The sequence below is a fragment of the Chrysemys picta genome, chromosome 12 (assembly GCF_011386835.1).
Source record: "Chrysemys picta bellii isolate R12L10 chromosome 12, ASM1138683v2, whole genome shotgun sequence".
NCBI classification, from domain to species: Eukaryota; Metazoa; Chordata; order Testudines; family Emydidae; genus Chrysemys; species Chrysemys picta.
In genome coordinates, this window is record NC_088802.1 from 39,257,542 (window position 1) to 39,280,845 (window position 23,304).

General features: G+C 44.5%; 1 protein-coding gene across 3 annotated transcripts; it reads left to right on the forward strand.

The window, feature by feature from the left end:
• Nucleotides 1-427: 427 nt before the first annotated feature.
• On the forward strand, nt 428-23,304 carry LOC101933617 (uncharacterized). 3 transcript variants are annotated; one of them, XM_065563381.1, is made up of 7 exons: nt 428-955; nt 11,652-11,789; nt 12,646-12,969; nt 14,554-14,868; nt 15,643-15,753; nt 17,425-17,484; nt 18,874-23,304. In XM_065563381.1, exons 2-7 carry the CDS (start codon nt 11,702-11,704, stop codon nt 18,927-18,929), a joined length of 954 nt encoding a protein of 317 aa, XP_065419453.1. In that variant the 5' UTR covers nt 428-955; nt 11,652-11,701; the 3' UTR covers nt 18,930-23,304. The 3 variants fall into 3 exon arrangements, with proteins under 3 accessions (XP_065419453.1, XP_065419454.1, XP_065419452.1); XM_065563382.1 differs by having other exon boundaries at nt 436-955; nt 18,926-23,304; XM_065563380.1 differs by lacking the exon at nt 428-955 and adding an exon at nt 973-3,539.

The following is a 23,304-nucleotide window of genomic DNA, read 5'->3' on the forward strand; positions in this document are numbered from 1 at the left end:
GCCTTTGTGAATCATTTTAGAGATGAGTAAACTGAGGCATGCAAGGGCCACATGACAGAGGTGAGGCAATAAGGAATAGAACCCAGGAGTCACTGCTCAAACCCATCGAGCTGCACTCCCTCCCTCAAGAGGACATTGCAGAATAATGCTACATACTGTTTCCATTTAAACAACAATAATACTTGTATAGATAGTGCTGCTCATCCGTAGATCTCAAATCGTCCTGCCATGGCTGGTGAGCATCATTTTACAAATAGAGAAATTGAGACTCAGGGAAGTTCACTAGACTTACCCAGAGTCACACAGCCAATCAGTGGCAGAGCTAGAAAGAAGCCTCCGGGAATAGGGGTCCTAGTCTGATATCCAGTGCGGGTTCAGTCCACCCTACTGTTATTCCCCCACTGCTTAAGGTTATGCACCAGCCAAGCACCCATGTAAGAACCAGTTCTATAAATACAGATAATGTGCTTAATTATGACACTGAGTCATTTCTCCCTTTTTGCTGAGGTTGCGTCCTTCCCACAACTCGACAACCACTGGCATAGCCTCACCTTTTCTTGAACTGTACAATGATTTCTAATTCCTCTACCTGTATCCAGCATTGAAAGATAGTAACAGTTCATATTTAATTAGGTAAAAGTGCTGGCTATAGGAATGAAAGTGAAAGTCCCTTGGTGTTATGACGGGAAATCCAGTGCTTTCATTTCATTTCATTTCATAGCCGAGCTCAAAGATAAAGAACATGAAGCAGGAAAATCCCAGCTTCCACTCACCTGCCACGCTCTGAAAACAACCCCATGGGTGAAGCATCTGCAGAATAAACTGGAGTGGAAAAGTTTATAGCTTACAGCCGAAGTCCTCCTCTTGCAAGATTCCCAGCTGCTGAAAGTGACTTTACGAGGGAACGAAGCAGTCACGGATCGAAAACTTGTTTTGGATGCTTGTCAGCTTTCAGGTACTGTACTAGGTTATTCTTTTCCTAGGTCTGAACAGGTGACAGCCACATTGTTTTTTTCCATTACAAAGCTTGTGGTTTCCAGTTTAAAGAGTCAGGAATTTGTATTGAAATTCTAAGTTATCAGCTGAGGAACTCACTCTTCTAGAACATATGCTGTATAAGGAAGCTCCCTGTTGCTTCTGTTCTATGCAGGTTGCTTAGGATGTGCAAACAATTCTCTGCAACCTTGAGTATTTTCCCAAATGTTTTAATCCCACAGAGATTGCTTTTGCCTGCCACAAAATGAGACTAAGGCTACATATTCATTGCAAAATATTTGTACATTGTTTTGTACTTTGTGATAGCTAAGTCGACACACAAGACACTGTAGTTTTACCTCTTGTAATTACTTGAGATTTACTTCTGCTAGCTACATGGAGGTAAAATTTTTAGTCTGCAGTATGTGTTTATATTGAGATTGCTAGCAATGTAAAAACACACCACCTTGTTTTGCAGTGAAGACACAACCTGTGAAACAGGTGTGCTACAAATGTTCTGCATTTGCGTGCTGCTCAGCAAAACTTTTGCATGATTCTCTCCTGTCTTCACATCATTTATACTTGTGCAAAGTGGGTAAAATATGTTACCCTATAAAACGGTCCCAGTTTACAGCCACTTTACACAGGTGTGAATAACCATACAAGGGGCAAAGCAGTGGACAGTCAGGTCCTGAATCATTATAACACATCCAGAATTTTAATCTTTAGGTGAGTGTCCCCATCACACTCATGCTATTTGTCATATCCTATTAGCGGTGTTTTTGGAATGGGGATGACTCCTTTTCCCAAAGTGGTTATTTTGTAGGTGTTTTGCACAGGAATGGTTTTAAATAGTTTGCCATAACTTTACAATTAAAATTCTTGCAACTCTTGATTTTGATAAGTAGCAGGCACTGAAAGTTACATTACAACATGGATTTATACTGAGATTTGTTGTGACTGCAGCAGGGCTGGAAACAAACCAGTAACAATCTAGTTTGCAGGGATGTATGGACTTGAAATTAACTTTCCACACAGCCTCATCTCTTTTCATTTAAAATCACTTTAAAAGCTGCAAGCAGTAAACAACTCTTGAGTAATATCCAGTGGTTTGAGCAAATGTGCTTTAAAATATTCGGCTGATTTTGCATTCTTTCCCACGGAGTCTAATACAGCTTCCCCATCACCCCAGTTAATTGCTGATTTCGCTGTTTTGTTTGTCTCAGAGCCAAGTTGTGTGTTGTCTTTGTCATCATCTTTTGGGGTGGTAGCACTTATTTTGTAGAGTGATTGACAGGGAAAATTGTTTTCCCCAGTTTAGTTAATGGGTCCCAATTCATTTCCGATGTAACTCAGCAGGAATGACCCTTAAAGTGAATATAAATCCAGCTAGGGTTGCCAGAACGAAGCTGCAGACTTGGTGTGACAATTCAAGGAAGACTTTTCTGGGGCAGGTTATTTTTTTGTTGGCTCGACTTCCTTGTCTTTAATACCTCACATTTTGTTTAATGTTTTCCACTTGTGGAACGGTGTTTATGGATTGAGTCTCACAGCTAGCAGGTACTTAGGTTGGAGTGTGAGGAGTTCAACAATCCCTGAATTCTTCAGCAAGTCTAATTCAGCCACTACTGAAGGGGGTCTGAAATTTGGAGCAAGTTACCTTTTAAAAGGCTGATAGCAGCCTCCATACTTTACAGGTGATCTGCTGGGGTCTCTGTCAACCCCCAGGAAAGCAGAGATCTCCAGATCCACATCACCTATCCATTTGTTGTAGCAGACACCAAAAAGGTCATGGGATGAACACCTGGTGTGTATGTGCAATGGGGGTTGTGAAATGCAGGTGCATTTACCTAGTGTAGAGGGGATCTGGAGCCTGTTAATTGTCTATCACCCTCCTAAACACCATTTCACCTTTGTCATAAGGACATAAGAAAGGCTATACTGGGTCAGACCAATGGTCCATCAAGCCCAGTATCCTGTCTTCCAACAGTGACCAATGCCAGGTGCTTCAGAAGTTATGAACAGAATAGATAATCATCAAGTGATCCAACCCCTGTCGCCCATTCCCAGCTTCTGGCAAACAGAGGCTAGGGACACCATCCCTGCCTAATAGCTATTGATGGACCTATCCTCCATGAACTTATCTAGTTCTGTTTTTGAACCCTGTTAGTGCCTTGGCCTTCACAACATCCTCTGGCAAGGAGTTCCACAGGTTGACTATGTTCTTTCTTTTTTTTTGTTTTAAACCTGCTGCCTACTGATTTCATTTGGTGACCCTTAGTTCTTGTGTTATGAAAAGGAGTAAATAACACTTCCTTATTTACTTTCTCCACACCTGTCATGATTTTATAGAACTCTATCATATTCCCCCCATTAGTCATCTAATTCCAAGCTGAAAAGTCCCAATCTTATTAATCTCTCTTCATATGGAAGCTGTTTCATACCCATAATCATTTTTGTTGCCCTTTTCTGTACCTTTTCCAATTCCAATATATCTTTGAGATGGGGCGACCACATCTGCATGCAGTATTCAAGATGTGGGTGTACCATGGATTTATATAGAGGTAATAAAATATTTTCTGTCATATTATCTATCCCTTTATTAATGATTCCCAACATTTCTGTTTGTTTTTAGCCTGCCGCTGCACATTGAGTGAACGTCTTGTCCTCAATGCCCCTTTGCACAGATGGACACAAATTAGTCACTGATGTAACTCTACTGACATCAGAGGGTTACACCAGGAATGAATTTAGCCCTCTGCTTCTCACACACAGTACTTAGAACTGGTTCCCCGGCCTTGTTCGTGCAAGCCTCCGTGATTTAAGGTGGGAGGAAGTGTGGTTTAGTCATCAGAGTAGCAGTGTAAGTTTGGGACTCCTGAGCTGAAATCCTGGCTCCATGGATGCCAATGGGAATGTTGCTATTCATTTCAATAGGAACCATTATTTCACCTCTGCTTTGTATTCTTCTCTTTGCCATAGAATCACCTTGTGATCCTGAGCAAGGCCCATGGCCTCTTTGTGCCTCCGTTTATTTGCCTGTAGAATAGGGTATTTCACACCTACTTCACAACTGGGCTGTGAGAATTATCTGTATAATATTTGGGAAGCACTTTCGAATCCTGAGTTTTATTTTTACTGAGCCAAACCCTGCAGTCCTAAGTGTTCACTCAAGAAAAATCCCCGACTTCACTGGGTGCTTTGCCAGAGTAAGGGTTGCAGGATGTGACCTTTTATTAACATTGTATCAACATTGTATCTGCCCAGTATGAAAAGACTGATCTCTGGGCCACTGGGTTAATCTGTTTATTTCTGTCTTAATAAACATAGGGCTTGTGTATAGCAAATGAAATGCAAGAAACAAGGCAAAATCAGGGAAAAACGAGAGACACAAAAAGGTTGCAGCTGATGAACAAAATTCATGTACTCATAACCCTTTCCTATCTGAGCTCTGAACTTTCTAGTTAGGGCCAGAGAGTCTGATTCGTTATCTCCCCAACTCCCTTCCTTCTTTGGTTAATTCCCCCCCTTTCCAACTCCTCATTTCTGATGTTTGCTCTTGTGCTTCTGCAAAAGGCAGTTCACAGGGGGCCAAACCCATCACATTAATTTCAGCAGAGCTACCCCAGGGTTGAATTTAGCCCAGGATATAGGTAGCCTCGCCAGAAGGGAGGCTTATCAGAAAAACCCTCCCAAGTTTTCCAGCCCAAGTCTGGAGACACAAGAAATGTGTGTGTGGTTGAGCGAGGGACATGATACAAAATATGAGATATCTCACTTATCTGTCCTATTACACTGCAAGGCTTTAGTCAATAAAAAAAAACCAACAGGAGATGCTTTGGCTAAGCACATCATGCTGTGGCAAAGTACAAGGGTTCGTGGGATTTAGGAATTCAGTTCATGCAGGAGGAAATCTTAGGCTACATCTACACTACGGGGGGGGCGTCGATTTAAGATACGCAAATTCAGCTACGCGAATAGCGTAGCTGAATTTGACGTATCGCAGCCGACTTACCCCGCTGTAGGGACGGCGGCAAAATTGACCTCTGTGGCTTCCCGTCGACGGCGCTTACTCCCACCTCCGCTGGTGGAGTAAGAGCGTCGATTCGGGGATCGATTGTCGCGTCCCCTTACTCATAGACTTTAAGGTTAGAAGGGACCATCATGAACTTCTAGTCTGACCTGCACATCGCAGACCACAGAACCTCCCCCTCCCCCGCCACCGCTCCTGTAATAGACCCTTAACCTCTGGCTGAGTTACTGAAGTCCTCAAATCATGGTTTAAAGACTTTAAGTTACAGAGAACCCACCATTTACATTAGTTTAAACCTGCAAGTGACCCGAGGTTAGTGACACCCCCTCCCCCCAGGGTTTCAGCCAATCTGACCTGGGGGAAAATTTCTTCACGACCCCAAATATGGAGATCAGTTAGGTCCTGAGCATGTCAGGCAGATACCTGGGAAAGAATTCTCTGTAGTAACTCAGAGCCCTTCCCATCCCTCATCATACCATCCCCTCCATTAACTTCTCCAGGTCAGTCTTGAAGCCAGTTAGGTTTTTTGCCACCCACTGCTCCCCTTGGGAGGCTGCTCCAGAACTTCACTCCTCTGATGATTAGAAACCTTCATCTAATTTCAACTCTAAACTTCTTGATGGCCAGTTTATATCCATTTGTTTTTGTGTCCCCATTGACACTTAACTTAAATAACTCCTCTCCCTCTCTGGTATTTATCCCTCTAATGTATTTACAGAGAGCAATTGTATCTCCCCTCAGCCTTCTTTTGGTTAGGCTAAACAAGCCAGGCTCTTTGAGTTTCCTCTCATAAGGTAGGTTCTCCATTTCTCAGATCATCCTAGTAGCCCTTCTTGGCACCTGTTCCCGTCTGAATTCAAGTTTCTTAAACATGGGAGACCAGAACTGCACACAGTATTCCAGATGAGTTCTCAAAGGTGCCTTATATAACAGTACTAACACTTCCCTGTCTCTATTGAAAATACCTCTCTTCATGTGCCAAGTTCGGTAATAAAAATGTTAAATAAGATTGGTACTAAGACCGATCCCTGAAGAACTCCACTAGTAACCACCCTCCAGCCTGACAGTTCATATTTCAGTATGACCCACTGTAGTCTCTCCTTTTATCAGTCCCTTATCCACCTTTCAGTTCTCATATTAATCCCCATCTTCTCCAATTTTGCTAATAAGTTCCCATGTGGAACTGTATCAAATGCCTTCCTAAAATCCAGGTAGATTAGATCTACTGCATTTCCTTTGTCTAAAAAAATCAGTTACCTTCTCAGAGAAGGAGATCAGATTGGTCTGGCATGATCTACCTTTTGTAAAACCATGTTGCATTTTATCCCAATTACGGTTTACCTCTATGTCCTTAACTACTTTCTCTTTCAAAATTTGTTCCAAGACCTGGTATACAATTGAGGTCAAACTAATAGATCTGTAGTTTCCTGGATCACTTTTTTCCCCTTTCTCTACACTGCAAGCCTGAACCACGTTGCTAACTGTGTCAGGCGGTAACCATAGTGGAATCCCCAACCAGTGGCTTTTTACAGTGTAGGTGGGGCCTTACATGTGTCTTTATTCAAGTTACAAAGCTTTGCATTCAATAATAACCACCCTTAATATCAATGCTCTTTAATGATATGCATCTATCTCTGTATTAACATCTTTCAGCCATAGACAGGTAGGAGCTGTTCTCCAGCCCCCTGCATGGCAGTTTTTAATTCTCTACCACACATTAAAAGGCCCCATGTTAGTGACTATGGCTTATCTTTTTTTTTTAGTAAATCCCTTTTTATTGACAAATGGACACGAAAAGTACAGAGCATCTTGTTAATGTTCCGCTGACTTTTGCTGGAATAGCTTCACCTCTGGAGCCTCCTGAGATATGATTAAACATCTAGGATCAGTTCCACATCAGTTGTAAATTGGCATCGTGCCATTGAAGCTACACCGATTTACACATGACACTACTGATTTCAGCGTTTGTTTGAAGCCCTAAATTTGTCTGGGCCTAAACAGGTGCAGCGCCCCCTGAAGTCGATTTAAGTTGCACGCACTTACACTAGGGGCAAATTCCGACCATGGATTTAGTAGCCAAAACTCCTTGTTACCTTGGTGAAGAATTCAAAGGTGACTTATGGCTCCATCTCTCTCTCAGCTTCCCACCCTCAACTGCCATTGATGTCACTGTCAGCCGGCAGTAATCAGCCCCGATCTCACAGAATCAGGCCTGTTGAGTAGAGATGTGCAAACTGTTTCTTAGACTGTGAAAAACAGCCTGAAGCTCAGCCTTGTTCCCAAACCTCTGCCAGTGCTCAGAGGTGCCTGGAGTCTGGAGTGCAGCTGAGAGCTGTGGGGCCTGGGCTGGCAAATGATGAACTTTTCAGGTTCCCTTAGAGAGCAAAGTGCCATGAAATAAATTATGGGGCCCTAATCTTCCCTTCACCTTCATCAGTTAGAACAGGTGTTACCTCCATTGACATTACAGAGTTCCTCCAAGCTTGCACTGGGCTAAAGGTGAGGAAATCAGGCCCTAGCTATGAAGAGCCTAGTCCTGAGCAGCCGCAACTGTTATTGACATCAATGGGAGTTAAGGACCCTGCAGGAGGTGCTCAGCCCAGGACAGGTTGTAAGAGTCACTAAGTTCTGCACCTGGGAACAGACCCAACCTGAAGAACACTGGCACAGCTGATAAGGCTAAAGGCAAATTTAAACATCACACTTCTCTGATACTGATGGAGCAGAAAGTTCAGTTAGTGGCAATTCTAGCTGACTGCTCTGATTTATATCACAGTCTAATTGTTTTATTTGTAGGTATCTGGTATTGCACAATATGTTACCTTAAGGGCAGGATGGAAAATGAGGTCACTTCAAGGCATAGGTGCAAACACTGGGGGCTGAGAGTGACGTGTCACTCAGCCATTGTGCTGTTCTGGTGATAGACCTTTCAGGGCTGCTGCAGGACTCATTAATTCATATTTCTAGTTCCCTCCTCACCATTTTTATCGAGCTATCATTATTGGCATTAATGAAAAGTTTAGTTATTTGCGTGCCTGATTCTACTGGTCTGAATAAAATGCCCCACATGAAAACCTTGTAGAGATGTCCAAATATTTCATACACATTTTGTGAAATCCACACAAAATATACAGAACAGGCCACAATGTCTGTATAGGGTAGTATACGGCTCACAGATCAACAGCAGAGCTGGGAGAAATTGGTAAATGTTGGTCTGTGAAAATCCATGTACAATTTCTCATCAGTTCATTTTTGCAGGATCCCCTTTGCCTCTGGTTTCAGCCAGAATGAAGGTACATTGGCACAGCTGTGAGTAGGCAAAAAAGCTGGTGCTGCAGATCAGTGTTGAGAGCTGTGTGTGGGCCTAGGAATGGAACAGCTGTGCTGCAGGTCAGGGCTGAGGAGCCCTGGCAAAGCCGTGTGTAGATTTAGTGGCAGAATAAGTAGATGTTGCAGGATGGGATTGAGATGCGTTAATGGAGCCTGTGGGAGAAGTTTGCCCAGCATCAGCTTCATACGCTATGTCTGGCTCAGTCTTAAGGGAACCCTTTCCTGAGCACTACATTCAAATCCATGATTTTCATCAACGTGATAGGGAGGACATTGAAAGTGTTCCCAGAGATAAGAATCTGTACCAAAGGGTTTGAGCCATTCAGGAAAGAATGGACAATGTACAGACCTATGCAGAATTAAAAATAAGAGCAAGAAGTAGCCAAGGGTAAGAAAGAGGCAGATCCAAGGTACAAAATCTCCAGTACTCTGCTTGAGTGTATCAGAAAAAACACAGCCTGAAATGAGGGTAGTTGTACAGTGACAGACTGAAAACAAAGATAAAGATTACACAAGAGCCCAAGATAAACAACAAGAAGTACGTAGATAGGTCATGAAGGAGACAACTAATTTCAAGGCCCAGTATCCTGCAAAACACTTAAGCACATAAGCAACCTCACTTATGGGACTAGTCCTATTGAAATCAATGGGTGAAGTTACAAGTCCTGGGTTTAAGGGTTTGCAGGAACCGGTCCTAGTATCACCCCTCTTTGCTCCTCTCTCCTGGCTCTAGGCTGGGTTGTCTAGTTAATTATTAGTTGGTGTTTTTGCTGTAAGCTTCCCTGTACAGGGGTTTTCTATCAGAGCCGTGATAATTTCCTTGCGACAAAACGTGACATAGAGTCTGCGATTTTTTTCATTTTTTGTAAAGCTGGCACATGTAAACTGAAATGGACCACAATCCCAGACACCTTTGAGTGCCTCTGAAATGATGGCTTTGTTCAGGCCAAACTAAGAGGTCACTCCAGTCATGTAGGCTAATCATTCTGGCAAACCTGTGAGTAACAAAAAGACAGATGGGTAGTCTAGAGTTGAAAAAAAATATGGACTGTACCCAGACGGTAAGATTTCAAACACAAAGAATTGTTCATTTCCATTGGATTTAATGGCACTGTTCATTGGGGTTTGACATCAGCCAACTTGATTTTTTAAAATTTGACTCTAATTTGACTAGCTTCTGATAGCCCACCTTTGAAATAGTATGTCCAGAAATGTTTGCTTAAATTCCTTTAAAGACGTTATAACGACATTTCTGTTCCCTGGTTGATGCTTGTAAGGATCTTTATGAGTAATTCCTTAACTGAGCTCAGTGAAGTTAAGTATCTGCCTAATTTTTTTACAGGATCATGGCCAATAGACTATTTAGGGGAAACGGTCAAATTGAGTATGTACAAAATAAATACACTGAAAACACAGATAATTTTTTTTTTAAACTTTGTTCAGTGATAATAACCTTGTAAAAATAGTGGGTCCAAAATTTTCAGAGAAAAGTAATGACAAGTTTCAGAGTAGCAGCCGTGTTAGTCTGTATCCGCAAAAAGAACAGGAGTACTTGTGGCACGAAAGTAAGATTGTTTTCAAGTTAACTGCAGCCCTCTAAATAATGACATTTATTTATATACAGCATCCTTCATAAACTTAAGCGCTATGAAAAAGAGAGGAACTTCCTTAGGAGTTGCTGGTAGCCTGAGACGGGAGGATAAAGCACCTTTAGCTTGCAAAGATTAAAAGTGCAAAACAACATACATTTTGTGCGTTGTTACTTGTTAACTGAACACAGTTCGCCCTCTGGTGGTTTAAAAGGAAAAGTACAGGAATTCCATTATTTATCATCAACAAATTCAGATGAAGAATAAATACGACTTATGTTTCTTATTTTCTGAGAGTTCGATGGGGCCCAGGATAGTGATGGAGGATCCAGCATCTTAGCACCTGAGTCGCTGGTTCAAATCTCACCCAGGGTAGCAGTGCAGGGAAGTTATTAGAGTCTGAAAAATGCTCAGTGGTTTAGTAATGATTCTCAGGCCAAATTCCTGCAGGACAGATGTCCACATGGCAGACACCTGCACCATGACTGCACCACACCCTTGCCACCACTCCAGCACAGACACCAAAGGTTATCTGGGCCATGGAGACAATTACCCCCTCGTCCTTAGAAGTGGTTAATCCACAGCAGATCTGAAGCTACATTCCTCTTGGTTTTAGCATGACAGGGTCAGTAGCAATCCCTACATTTAGGATGCCTAACACTTTCTGGTATAAATGATTCTTGTGGCTGTTTTTATGAGAAGTCCCACACCTCCCTTGTTTGCAGTAGGCCTTTGATATGTGGGGAGGGGGAAACCCCTCAGACTGGAGAAGGGCCTTCCCTCCCCTGCACCAGGAAATTCCATTCAGGTTTTGCTGAGACGTACACTTTTGAAAATCACCATTTCCATGCTCTTGCTTGCATTCCTTTGTGCCCAAGACAGGAGGCCAGGGTGGGCTATGGGAGTGGGCACCAGGGTCAGGGACAGTCTAAGCCAGGGTCACATGGCATCAGAATCAGCAACAGAACCCAAGTGTCCCCACTGCCAACCCCCTTCCTTGACTAGGTTGAGCTGCCTCCCCGTGCTGCCCAGTCATCATCCAATCCACAGGCATTTGCTGTGTTGTACAATGGGTTCTTCTTTCGGCAAGAGGCTGGTGGTCAGGGCCGGCTCTGGCTTTTTTGCCACCCCAAGCAAAGAAAAAACAAAACAAAACCCACGGGCGGCAAAAAATGGCAAAGCAAAAAAAAAACCAACAACCTGTGGCGTGGCCGGAGCCAGGTGCAGGGGGACTCCCTGCGCTGCAGATGTGGGGGGGGCGAGGAGACGGGAGCGGGGGGAGAGAAAGAAGGGGGGCGGCCAGGGCTTCAGCGGGGAGCTGCCACGCAGCCCCTCCCATCCTGCCCCCTGCCGGGAGGGCTGCGCACCACTGTGCTTGGCTGGGAGTGAAGGACGGGGGCTGCCCTGCCAGGCTTGCTGCAGGGCGCACCCCTCCTCCATGCCGCCGCTCCCTACAGGGCAGCCAGAGTGGAACAACAACAACAACAACAACTAAAAAGCAGCCGTGCAGCCCTAGGATTGGGCAGAATGCCGCCTCATACAATCTGCCGCCCCAAGCACGAGCTTGCTCGGCTGGTGCCTGGAGCTGGCCCTGCCGGTGGTGAGGGGTTGTTTTGTTGCTCGTGAAAAGGAGATCAAACAGAATGAGAAGGGACCAGGAATTCTAAAATATGTAAATTAAGTTTATACCCAGGAAATTGATGTCACCTCTTCTGCTCTGATAGAATAATACCAAAACGCTGGACGTCTGCAGCATCATTCACCTCAGGATCTCATGCATCTGGAACGCCTGATGGGCTCCCTCCAGAAAACAGCCGTCTGCCTCCTGTTCCTGTTCATTTCCTCAAGTGCCTCCGACAGCCGTAAGTCACCTCATTTTACTGTGTTTGCCTCTCATCACACAATAATATGTTTTTTATGCTCCAAGGAGAAAGCTGAACTGTTAACAATTAAAACCAGCAACCCAATGAGCTGGGGCAAGGGCAAGGAGGAAACCAAGTTAGGCTACTTAGAAAGAACTAAAGCTAGAGTCTTTCGCAGAGAGGGATCAGCAGCTTGGCAAGAGAGACATTACAGTACTGATAGTCTAAAGGGATACTGCAAACCACAGCATCACCTCTTCTCTCTAACTCCACTCCCACCACAACCAGCGTGGTTTGGAATCAACCAGCAGATCGATTTTAGAGCAATGGTTATATCCCATTTGCTCCCGTGAGCTCTGCAGAGTGACACGCAGCTCAGACAGGCTGGTCACAGCTCCCACCGGCTCAGCCAATAAGGAAGCTCCAATTTGGCTCCCTTGGTAGCACCCCTGTCTACAGAGCCCCAAGATCCCAGGCTGAGGCTAAGATGTGCTAATATGGTAACAGTGCTACTCGCTCCACTGGAAATGCTCTTTGGGTAAAGGAGATGTAAATGCTGGTCATAAGTTGTCTGTCATCTTAGGGCACATTCACCCCATGTGTACTTCCACAGACATCAGTGGAATTACACTAGAGATTAGTTTAGCCCAAATTAAAATTCTTTGCTCAGTTACACCTATTTGCTTATATAGGGTTGCACAGGTGTAACTTGTGACAGAATATGCCCAAATGGTCTCTAATGGATACAAGTTTTCGCCACTTAAACCTATTCTATATTTTAGCAATCAAACACTTGTTTTTCACTTGATGATTTCTGCTTGAGTAATAATTTATTTGTGTTCTTTTTCCCTCTCAGCATTTGCAACCTTCAACTGCAGTGATGTCAAGACAGAATATAACACAACAGCAGTAATTTCATGCATTTGCAACAAGAAGATTACAAACATGGTAGTTAAGCGCTGTGAAAATTGTAAGAATCACAACTCATGCGTAAAAACTATTATTAACACGTGGAAAGGAAATTATTCCAGTGAAAACGGAAGAATTCAGTTGGTGCTACAACACGACGTTTCTGAATTGCACATACAGGAAGCAAAAGCAACTGATCAAGGAGGTTATCAATGGCATCTTTATTCTGACAATGGGGAACGCGATGGATGTACCAACCTTGAGATTACAGGTAAACTCACAGCACAGAGGGGATCATGGACACTATAATAAACCTACTCCAGATTTCAGTTACTTTTTTGAGCATTTTAATAAAGAAGTTCAGTTAGACCATGGGTTAGTTTTCAAAGGACAATTACCAGCACTAGAGGTTTTTGATAAAATAAAGAGGTTTTCAGAATAAATAAAACATTTCAAACACTGAGTTAGGCCCTGCACAGCCCCATTGTCTTAAATGGTTGAAATACCATAAAAGAATGGTGACTGTTTGGTGACCTCTGATGGACAGGTGAAAGCTCAGCGTTTATTGTTCTTGTTCTCAGCACTCCATAATGAGTGAGCTCACCAAGTGTCAAAGTTCTATAGGGACCCGGAATTGAAATGAGTTCTTCTCCCTGTTCCAATGATTTATATAATGTTAGCTTGTTTAGGGCCAGATTGTGGCCTTTACTGTGTATCCACCCAGGGTTAAGGCACGCTGTTCCCTTGTGCCTGTTGCCCATGTCACGGGTACTAGTGCAGGGTGGGAGAGCAGCCACAACAGGTACCATCACTGCTCCCCCTCCCATGAACGTGGCCAGGCAGAGAGTGGGCATTGGTGAGCATTGTAGGGAAGTTTGGTTCTGCCCTTCCGCCCAACATATCACCCAACGCAGCTGCCTCCAGCATGCCAGGGGAAGTAACCGTTACCAGGTAGAGGCCTGGTATAGATTATCCCCCCTCTCTTCCCTCTCCCTTGAGCCCTTAGGAAACTGGGGACCAAATTGTGAGTCTTTAAATTCTAAATCTGCTCCTGGGTCACTGCGGCTACATGCTGCTTTTTGCCCAGGGCTAAGCCACTATTTAGCCCATGTATAGCAGCACAGGAATAGATAAATGCTGGCAGAGAGGGCTGTGATGCATTGGTAGAGCTGTGGAGGAAAGTCTGACCTGGGATCTGTAATGAGACTTTCTGGTAAGCGAGAGGGGAAAGCGGGCACCTTTAGATCCACACAAAATGGGTTAATTCCTGGGTTTCCCTGCAGTCAATAAAGTAAGAGTTTGTTAACCAAGACTGGCCTGAAGCTAGGGTTAACTGAGTTTTCCTGCAATGGCCTTCAAAGGGCACCTACCGTACTGATCAGCAAGCCCCTCGCTGCTGAGGATGGAGCCCGTGGAATGAGGGAGCAGAGTGAGGGGGGCCAGGATCTAAAATTTCCCAAGTGGCAGCAATTGTCTAGGCTGTAGGAAAACTGGGGTTGTGACAGCCATGGCTAGAACAGCAGGAGTCACACAGCTCAGCACTGGACCAGACACAGGGAGCTGAGAAAAGGACTGAGGGCTGTTGAATTGCTGGGTGAGGGAAGCCTGTAGAGCACATGGCTGAACGAGTGAACTTTGACCCATACTTTAGCTATTAATTAGGACCCCTAATCACCCATTGAGGAAATCGCTAGGGAAAGCACCATTCAGATGACTCTAAATGCTTGCACCTGGCAGAAATCATGCAGTTGTTGTGGACCCAATCCTGCATCCAATGATTTCAATGGTGCAGGATCAGGCCCTCAAGAAGCAATGGATATTGCACAAGCCATAATCAACACTGTGTTTCTTTCAGCTCCTGAAATTGAGCCGATCCTCACTATGAACGGAAGAAAGCTCGCCTGTCTGTCATCTATAGGGCATCGACAAAGGGAGGTCCATTGGTTCGATGGACATGGAACTAACCTGACGGGCAGTGCAAGCCTGGTATCTGAGGAAGCAGAAGGTGGTTTAACCAGCCTTACCAGCACTCTCCATGAGAAACCCAACTTAACTGCCTCTGAGTATTGCTGCACTGTGCTGTATGATGTGCACACCAAGAGAAACAAAACCAAGTGCATTAGTGCCCACAAAGCAGTTGCCGATTACCTTCATTTTACTTCAACCCCAGGTATAAGATATAGCAGAAATACTTTGAGTTTCAGCCACAAATCAATCGTGTCCTGATGATGAAACATTAGCAGTTGTCATGTGCAGAATTCTTGCTCCCCAGCTGGAAAGGGGTGACTGGCAGTTCTCAGAGTACTAGTTCTAATGCCATTATTATTGAGCTCCACCAGCATATTGTTCCAGGAATAGCTGTATGCAGGTAAAGCAGAGATTTTTGAATAATATCTCACATGCGTCTGCTTCACATGCTAGATTATTCTAGATTTTTTTATAGGACAAAGGAGTGCGAGCAGTGCATTTTGTACAAGAAAGGGCTTAGGCATCTGACGCCATGAGAGGATTCACGGCTGTGAATCCCACATGGAGATTGGTGGGAAAGTATTTCCCATTGGGGACCTTAGACAGCTCCTCGCTCAGCGTGCTGGCTTTTGCAGATCCCTTTCTTAGGCTCCTAACTGTCCCCAAGCATACAGAGTTGGTTGCCTAACTCTGGGCTGTGATTGCACTGGGTAACAAGATGCCTGAGTGTCTTTGTGGATCTAGCCTGTAGCTGCTTATGTTTTATTGGAAGTCAACGGAGGCTCCTAAATCACTTAGGCACTTTTGAAAATTTTACTCCAAGTAAGCTGAAAACAAGATCACAAAAGTTACCATCAACATCTGCCGAACGTGCCATAGGACCCACAAGTAATCCTGCTGGGAATTACTGCTTTAAACAAACTACAGCTTTGGTTGTCACCATAATGTTTTTGAGTCCACCTGTTTTTTTTTCCAGATCAGGAAATTCCGAAGACCATGAAAGAGCACATTCCCATCATTCTAGTGCTCATCGTTCTGGTTCTCTGCTGTTTTGCAGCTGTTCTATACTACAGGCACCGCCATCAAGGTACAGTCTGACACACATTAAGGGTGAAGCCTGTTTGATCTTCACCTGCTGAGTTTCAAAAAGTCACTTGCTAGGAGCTAGTACCACAAACTCAGCTAATCCACACTTAATGGTGGTAGCCTGGAAGAAACATATGGGGAGTGTCCATGCCAGCCTTTGTAAATGTGTTAGCTACCACACGTTAATTGGTAACAAAAAGGTTTGAGATTAAAATGTCTAGTACAGACCAATCCCATGAGTTTAGAAGAGGGAGGAATGCTGCTGCTTACGGATATGTCTACACTGCAAACGAAAAGCTCTTTGTCCAGGTTAAAATAGCAGTGAAAACATGGCAACTTGGATTAGCATCTCAAATTCAACCCCAGGCTCCCCTGGGGTATGTCTACACGGCAGCTGGATGTGAGCCTCCCAGCCTGGGCAGACAGACTCACACTAGCTGGGCTCAAGCTCACACACTGAAATTAGCCATGTGGAGGTTGTAGCTCCATCAAGAATCAGGCCGGTCACCCGAGCTCACACCAAGGGGTCAGGTGGGCTCGAGAGCCCGAGCCACAATGTCCACACTGCTCTTACTAGCACAAGTCTGCCTACCCAGGTTGGGAGGCTTGTGCCTAGCTGCAGTGTAGACATATCCCTTTAGGCCTGCACTCTAGCTGCTATCCCAAATTAAAACCAGAGTTGCTGCATCTTCACCGCTATTTTAATCTGAGTAGACAAATCCTTAATCTCCTCTTGAGTTTACTAGCTTGATTTAGCCAGTATTTGTGTGCACTTGAACCCCTCCATGCTACAAACCAGGTAGAGTCCATTCCAGCCCATACGTCCTCATGACTGAAACCCAACACTTAATGCTACACCCAGGAACGTAATAGGAAGTTTGCATGATCCTTGGTGGAGACTGATTCCATACAAATGAACAAAGGCAAACCTGTAACACCCAACGGACCTTACCTTGCACCCCCTAAAGAGAATGAGAAATTGTAATGGAGACAGCAGGAGAGTAGAGTGTCCCTGCTCGTCCTCCAGGCAATCAAGGGTATCTTTTTCCTGCACTAAAGTACCCTGTGCTTTTCAGTCATATCCATAGAATGTGTCCTACCATGCAAAATAATGATGTTGGAGAGGTGTAACTCCCAGCCCCAATGGTCTAATTCTGCCCCCAGTAAAGTCCAGCCCCTCCATTAACAGAGAAATATGTCCCAAGGAGATGTTTCTGAGTCCCACTGAAAGTCAGTGGGACCAGGGCTCCTAAGTAACATAGGCATATTTGAAAATGTTTCCTTTTGCCATTAGTCTCAAGCCAGGCAAAAGATTAATCTCTTGCTAAATTTCAGATGGCATTTAAAGTAAAGCATTGGGTAGCAGTGCCAAATCCAGCCCAGAGAAAGAATTTCAAAAGCACACAAGACAGCACTGCCCCGGTATACAAATAACCAGGGAACCATGCAGAGGGCTGCACCAAAACACGTGACTGGCCCCAGTCAAAATCAAAACGTAGTCCTTTCCTGTGTCTGAGCTCACAATGGGATGTTGCCTCTCATTCATTGTCTTGGTCAACACGGTGAAGGCAGCACTGCTAAAATGGCTTTTCAATGATGCAATATAGTTCCTGACATTAAATGGTTTCATACATTTTCTAATGCCAATCCCTTTCACCTTTCATTTTCCTAGCAATGGCCAGAGGGAGTTTTGCAGACCTATTAAGGACCCTCCTTCCAATTTTGAGACAACGTAAGCCTTTCTATTGTTCATACTTTATCTAATCATGGGTCAAGTTCATCCAGTGTGTAATTCAGCTGAAATTAGTGGCGTTGTGCCAGGGTTGAATTTAGCCCAATATCTATGTGATGTGATTGCTTTGTTACATTTTAGTGCCCTTCATAATGAAAAGCTGATAAGAACCCAATGTCGTGCCTTGCATGGACTGGTTATATGTGCTTCTCCCCTGCAGCCCTGCCAAACACACCTCAGTTCTGACCTGCAGCAATCCAAGTGAATATATTCCAGGAGCACACATAGCTGTGTACCTAACTCCTGATCTGAAGCACCCACTGCCAGTCCTGGGACACCATACAGCTCAGCTGATGGACCCCGGACCTCCTTTTTCAGTGCTGCCACCCTCCCCCAATTACTCCTTAAAACCGCCACACAGCTCTACCCACGCATGTTAAACCTACCAAAACTCAGCTTCTGCCCCTCTATAGTCATCTGCATTGTCCTGTTCGCTTCCAATCCTGGCAACCCACCCAGCTCTCCCATTGCACCTCGTCACTGGCAGCGTGAACCAACAGACTACAGACAGAAGCCAGGTTTGCCCTGTAAAGTTTGGCCAGCATAGCTATATTGGTTGGGGTGTGAAAAAAAATAATCATACCTATTCCGGCAAAACAGCTATGTAGCTGCAGCTTATTCTGGCAAAGGGGCAGTTTTGCCTGGATGGTTTATGTTGTTCGGAGAGATGGTTTAACTATTCAGACTGGAATAAGATGTACGTTTTTAACAGTGAAGGTAACTAACCATTGGCACAAGGGCCATGGTGGATTCTCCATCACTAACCATTTTCAAAACACTGTTGGATTTTTTATTTTAATTTAAGATATGCTCTAGTTCAAAAGGAATTATTTTGAGCAAGTTTAATGGCCTGTGTCACACAAGAGGTGAGACTAGATGCTCACAATGGTCCCTTCTGGCCCTGGAATGTAGGAATCTATGTACTATAACGGCAGAGAATGCCTCTTGTCGGAACACGCTGGGTCTCCATCAGGGCTTTGCCAGTGCAGTTATATGGTATTGGCAAAGCCTTTGTAGCGTACACCAGCCCCTAGGGAACCACTGTGACAGAATCCCCCTCGGCCCTAGAGACAGTTCCACTAGGTCAGAGCTGAGGTACCTTGGCAGGGCCATGCAGGGGAAGCTGGCACACCACAGTCTGTGCTTTGCCTGTACTGTATCCAAACAGATACACATGGGCCTGATTCTGATCTAATTGACACCCATTTTACACTGGTGTAATGTCACTGACTGTCATGGATTCTTATTTACTCTGGTGTGAGAAAGAGCAGGAGCAAGCTTGCGGTCACCCAGCTGCCACTAACCTGACTTCACATTTCTTTTGTAAAGAGGGAATTGCATCGATGGTGTTCTCACAAGAGTTTCCCCCCGATTTTTACAGATGAAAAAGCAGAAGAAAAGGCACTTAACCAAGAATGTGACGTGTGAAAATAAGATGGCTCCTGAATGAAAACGATGATCCAGCCTGCACCAATGCAGCTGAATTTAAGCAAAGCAGTAGATACAGAAACTCAGAGATTCAGTACATACACGCTAAGCAATCAAACAATGTGAAGCAACTAGCATTTTAAAGACTTTTTTTGTCAGACATCCCCTGTTTTGGAGACTGGTGGCTACATTCTCCTCTCAGTTTCACTGGTGTAACTCAGTGGAAAACGTGGCCTGATAATTTGAGCAGCGTTCTTTCCCTCCCTGAAACACGGATGCTTTAAGGCCGTATTTTCCCCAGTTTTGTTGGAATCAAAGCTTTGTTTCCTACCTTAATAGCCAGCCCTTTGGGATGGGCTAATACGGCAGCTACATGGATGGAACATTTCATCCCCTGCATTATGTACCATTATTAACCTGCAGCCATCAGGACAGAAGTGCTGTGCACGATCACAAAGATCGTGTGATGCGAGTGCCAATCTAATTCACCAACCAAATGCTGTGTTGTGAGGGGACTCTGGAACTGGGAAACAACCCCTGACTCAGCACCAACTTCAATTACTTGAAAGACTTGTCTGATGAATAGACACACTGAAGAGAAAATGAATGTAAATAGGGCCCCAACTTCACAGTTAGATTGCAGAAGTCAATTGCACTGATTTTCTTCCGACACATGATAAAAAATATAGAAAGAACATGGGGAATCTTTTGTGGGCTGACAGTTACCTGGATTATTTCATCCTAAAGAATGAAAGTGTGCTGTTTGTCAAGGCTTTTAATCAGGTAATTAAAATATGGATTTAGGACACTAACTTTAGGCATCCATTGAAAAAAATCTTGGCCATGGATTTTATCCAAATGTCTTGCTATGCTGAAAGACACAGAGATACCTGCCTTCCTCCCTCTTGCTGAAAAGCTGTGGGAGATTCCCACAGGGCCAGATTTTAGTAATTTTTTCCAAACGCTCTCTGGGGAAAGGCCAGGCCTTTTGAAACCCTTGTTTAAATAATCTTAATTGAAAGTTGCACCAGTGGTTGCTGGTTATTGTAGTACCCACCAGGCTTAAACAACTTCTCCCCAAGCAGACATACAGCTGCCTAGAATGCCAGGGAACCTTGTCCTAGATAACTAGTGCATGTTTGGGAGATGCTGGTTTGTCGTCCTCTGAAATGTTCACTATTAGTTGCTATTAGAGGTAAAACACTAGCCTTGATGGGCCGCTGGGCTGAGCCTATATTCCTGTGACACTTCAGTTACCCACCAGCGACACAAGGGCCTGCACATGGATGTGTTAGAACCTGGAGGTGGGAGGATTTGTGAGACTATTCGTCCTCCTGTCACTGGGTGCCTCCATCGGTGCCCAGTGTACCGTACCTCCAGGCCAATTTGTGTCGTCTCACAGTCACACACACATGCCTGGCCGTTACCCTTTCACCGGGGGTATATTTATTCTTTCCTTACACACTGTGAGGATTTCAGTGCAGGGTTATAGCAAGAGGAGGCTTCCATGCCACCTTCACTCCTCAGCCCAGGCGCACCCTCTGAGCTCCCCTTGCTTCCTGTTCCTCCCACTTACAGCCTCCCAATTACATCGTTAGCCCAGGGGCTCATAATCCCCCGACACAAAGTGTCTAATTGGCTTCAATTAATCCTGCGCTCTTGCCAGTGCTGCAGCAAACTCAGTGACCAGGGTGCTATTAGTAGTATCCTGTCACACCTCCTCTAGCTGAGTTTTAAACCAGTTATTAGGCCCAGGACCTAACTTCTTCAGGGCAGGAAGCTGCAGATACAAAATTCCATCCAAACCTATGCAAACAGCTGGCAATCCCATGACCAGGTATCCATTGGTTTAGTCTCAGGAATCTGTTAATCAAAGAGGTGGATCTTCTTATCATTGCTATGCTGATCCTCTCTCTGTTAATTAAGGCCAAAGTTGTATCTGCAATTATACTGTATTTTACGTACATAGAATGTCATGTGTATAGAGCCAAAGGTAATGCAGACCAAAGTCTGACACTGTCCTTTCAGATTCTGGAGCATCAAACCCATAATGGCAATTCCAGTTGGCTCTTTTTGAATCTTTCAGTTGGTCTATGTTGGTTTCTAGTGCTGGGCCAGACACCAGTAGCCCAATAATGAAACTATTGCTCTGTGCCAATAATACGAGTATTGTTCTGTGCCAAAACTTTTTTGCCAGCAGAATCAGTAGAAACCAGATAGAAATTTTCTAATGGAATTTCCATTAGTGACATTTTAAAAATGTGAACCAAAGTTATTCTTTTGTCATTCAAGTTGCCACAGGAGCTTGTGTTCCAGAATTAGCTCTAGCATTGTCTCTGTCCGTGGATAGCATTTTCTTTCTTGACATTTTTTCTTCCAGAAAGGCTCCAAGCTGGCACCAACTTGCCCCAACGCTCCTCACAGCTCCTTCCCACTTACTTCTCCCATTGCCTCCCCCCCCCCCCCCCCCCCGCAACCGCTGCGGGCATGGCCCAGGCCAGACAGGGCTGTGGACACTTACTGCCAAGCAGGTAACTGTGGCTGTGGGCGAGGAAGGGACAGGCTGCTAGCCCATGATTGTTCATGGAGGAGTCTTGATTTCCCTTCACCTGTATCTCACAGAGCAGGGAGCTGAGGTGATATGTGGCGGGAGGGTCATGTGGGGTCATGTGCCCGCCCCAGATTTCTGCCAGGGTGGGAGTGGGGCTGAGCGGGGCATGCCTGAGAAAGGCACCTAGCACTCCCACTGACCTCTGCTAGGAGTTGCCCATAGCAGGGAAGAGAGACGGGGCTGGCAGTCCACCTATATGCAGCTATAGCTATGCAAGACACCTACAGTAGGAGACAGACAATGGAATATTTTTTAGTTCCTCGGAGCTTGCTATTCATACCAGAAACAAGGGCAATAATCAAAGGACATCCCCTAATAGGTCGCCCCTGTATGACGTTCAAGTCCCCGGTGATAATCAGACGCTTGTACGACCAAGGCCATAATATGCAACTTCCAAAGTATAGAAAGTTTTGAACTAAACTACTTGGCTCTGTGCCCCTTTAACCAATCCTGTAAATAACTATAATCAAAACACAAATGTAAGTTTTATAATCCAATGGATCAATGCATTCTGCTAAAATGAGAATTGCTGGCTGTGTTGTCATTTTAGCACCCAATCTACTCAATGATATGAAAGTTTTTCACATAGAAATTAAAGAGCCATTAAATCCACTTACTGGCAAGTGGAAAATTATTTCTCTAAGTTTTTAGTCTCTGGATTCTTTCTGTCGGCTGACTGAAGAGAAGGTTTTAACCAGACAGGATTTTGAAGTCACTGTTTTGATTTCTATCTTAATTATTATAGTTGGAAAGAAGACTAAAAATTGTTTAAAATGGTTTAAAAATTGTATATAAACAAGGTTTCAGGATTCTTTTCTGGCACTTGAGGCCTTTAGTATGAAGGACGGTTGTGCTTTATCCTTCCATCCCTTAGGGTTTAAAATCTGAATTACAATAATTAGCAAAGCTGAATGGGTTTCAACCTAATTCTCCATTTTGGGGTAATTAATGCATGGGGAATATCTAGAGAGAAACATGGAAATAAGGCGAAAGATTTTAAAAGAACCACCAACCACCTCTGAGCACTGTAAATAGTGAAATCCCTCACCTTTGTGATTACCACCTTTAAACACCACGGGGGAGGGGGAAGAGGAGTCTCACAACATCCACTGAAGATGATCAGATGCAAAGAAAGTGATTAAGCTCCCACCCTATGTGGAAGGCAGGGGTGGGGGAGTAAGGAGTGCACTGCTTAGGCACTCACTCGTCGCCCCAACGGCCGATTGCCACGCCTCTATGGAGCTCTTCTCTGGCCCTCTCCACTAGCTTCTCTGCTGGCCGCTCACCACGCCTCAGGTAGGGGCAGCCCATCCTAGAGGCAGGTGCACGCGTCTTTCTCCAACAGGCCGTCTAGACTCCGAATTAGTTACCCGTCACAGTCATTATCATCTGCCTTCAGACGCCCCACTATCATCGCGAAAACCTGTCTTGGTGTCATCAGGGAAGAACAGACCAACAAGGGATTGCCTCAGTGATCCTCTCTCGAGGCTCTATACGAGCTAAGAGATAGAGGTCCTGAGCAACCGACAGAAGGGTGATATATGTATCTCATACGTATCTTGTACCCCATCTGGTATTGATTTGGGTCCTGGCTTCACACCACGCATTCACTAGGTTACTGTACATGTAAAAGAATAAGTTTCAGTTAATGTTTACTCACTTCCCTGTCCCCACTTTGTAAACATCTCCCCAAATAAACATTTTCTGTTTGGTTTACATAA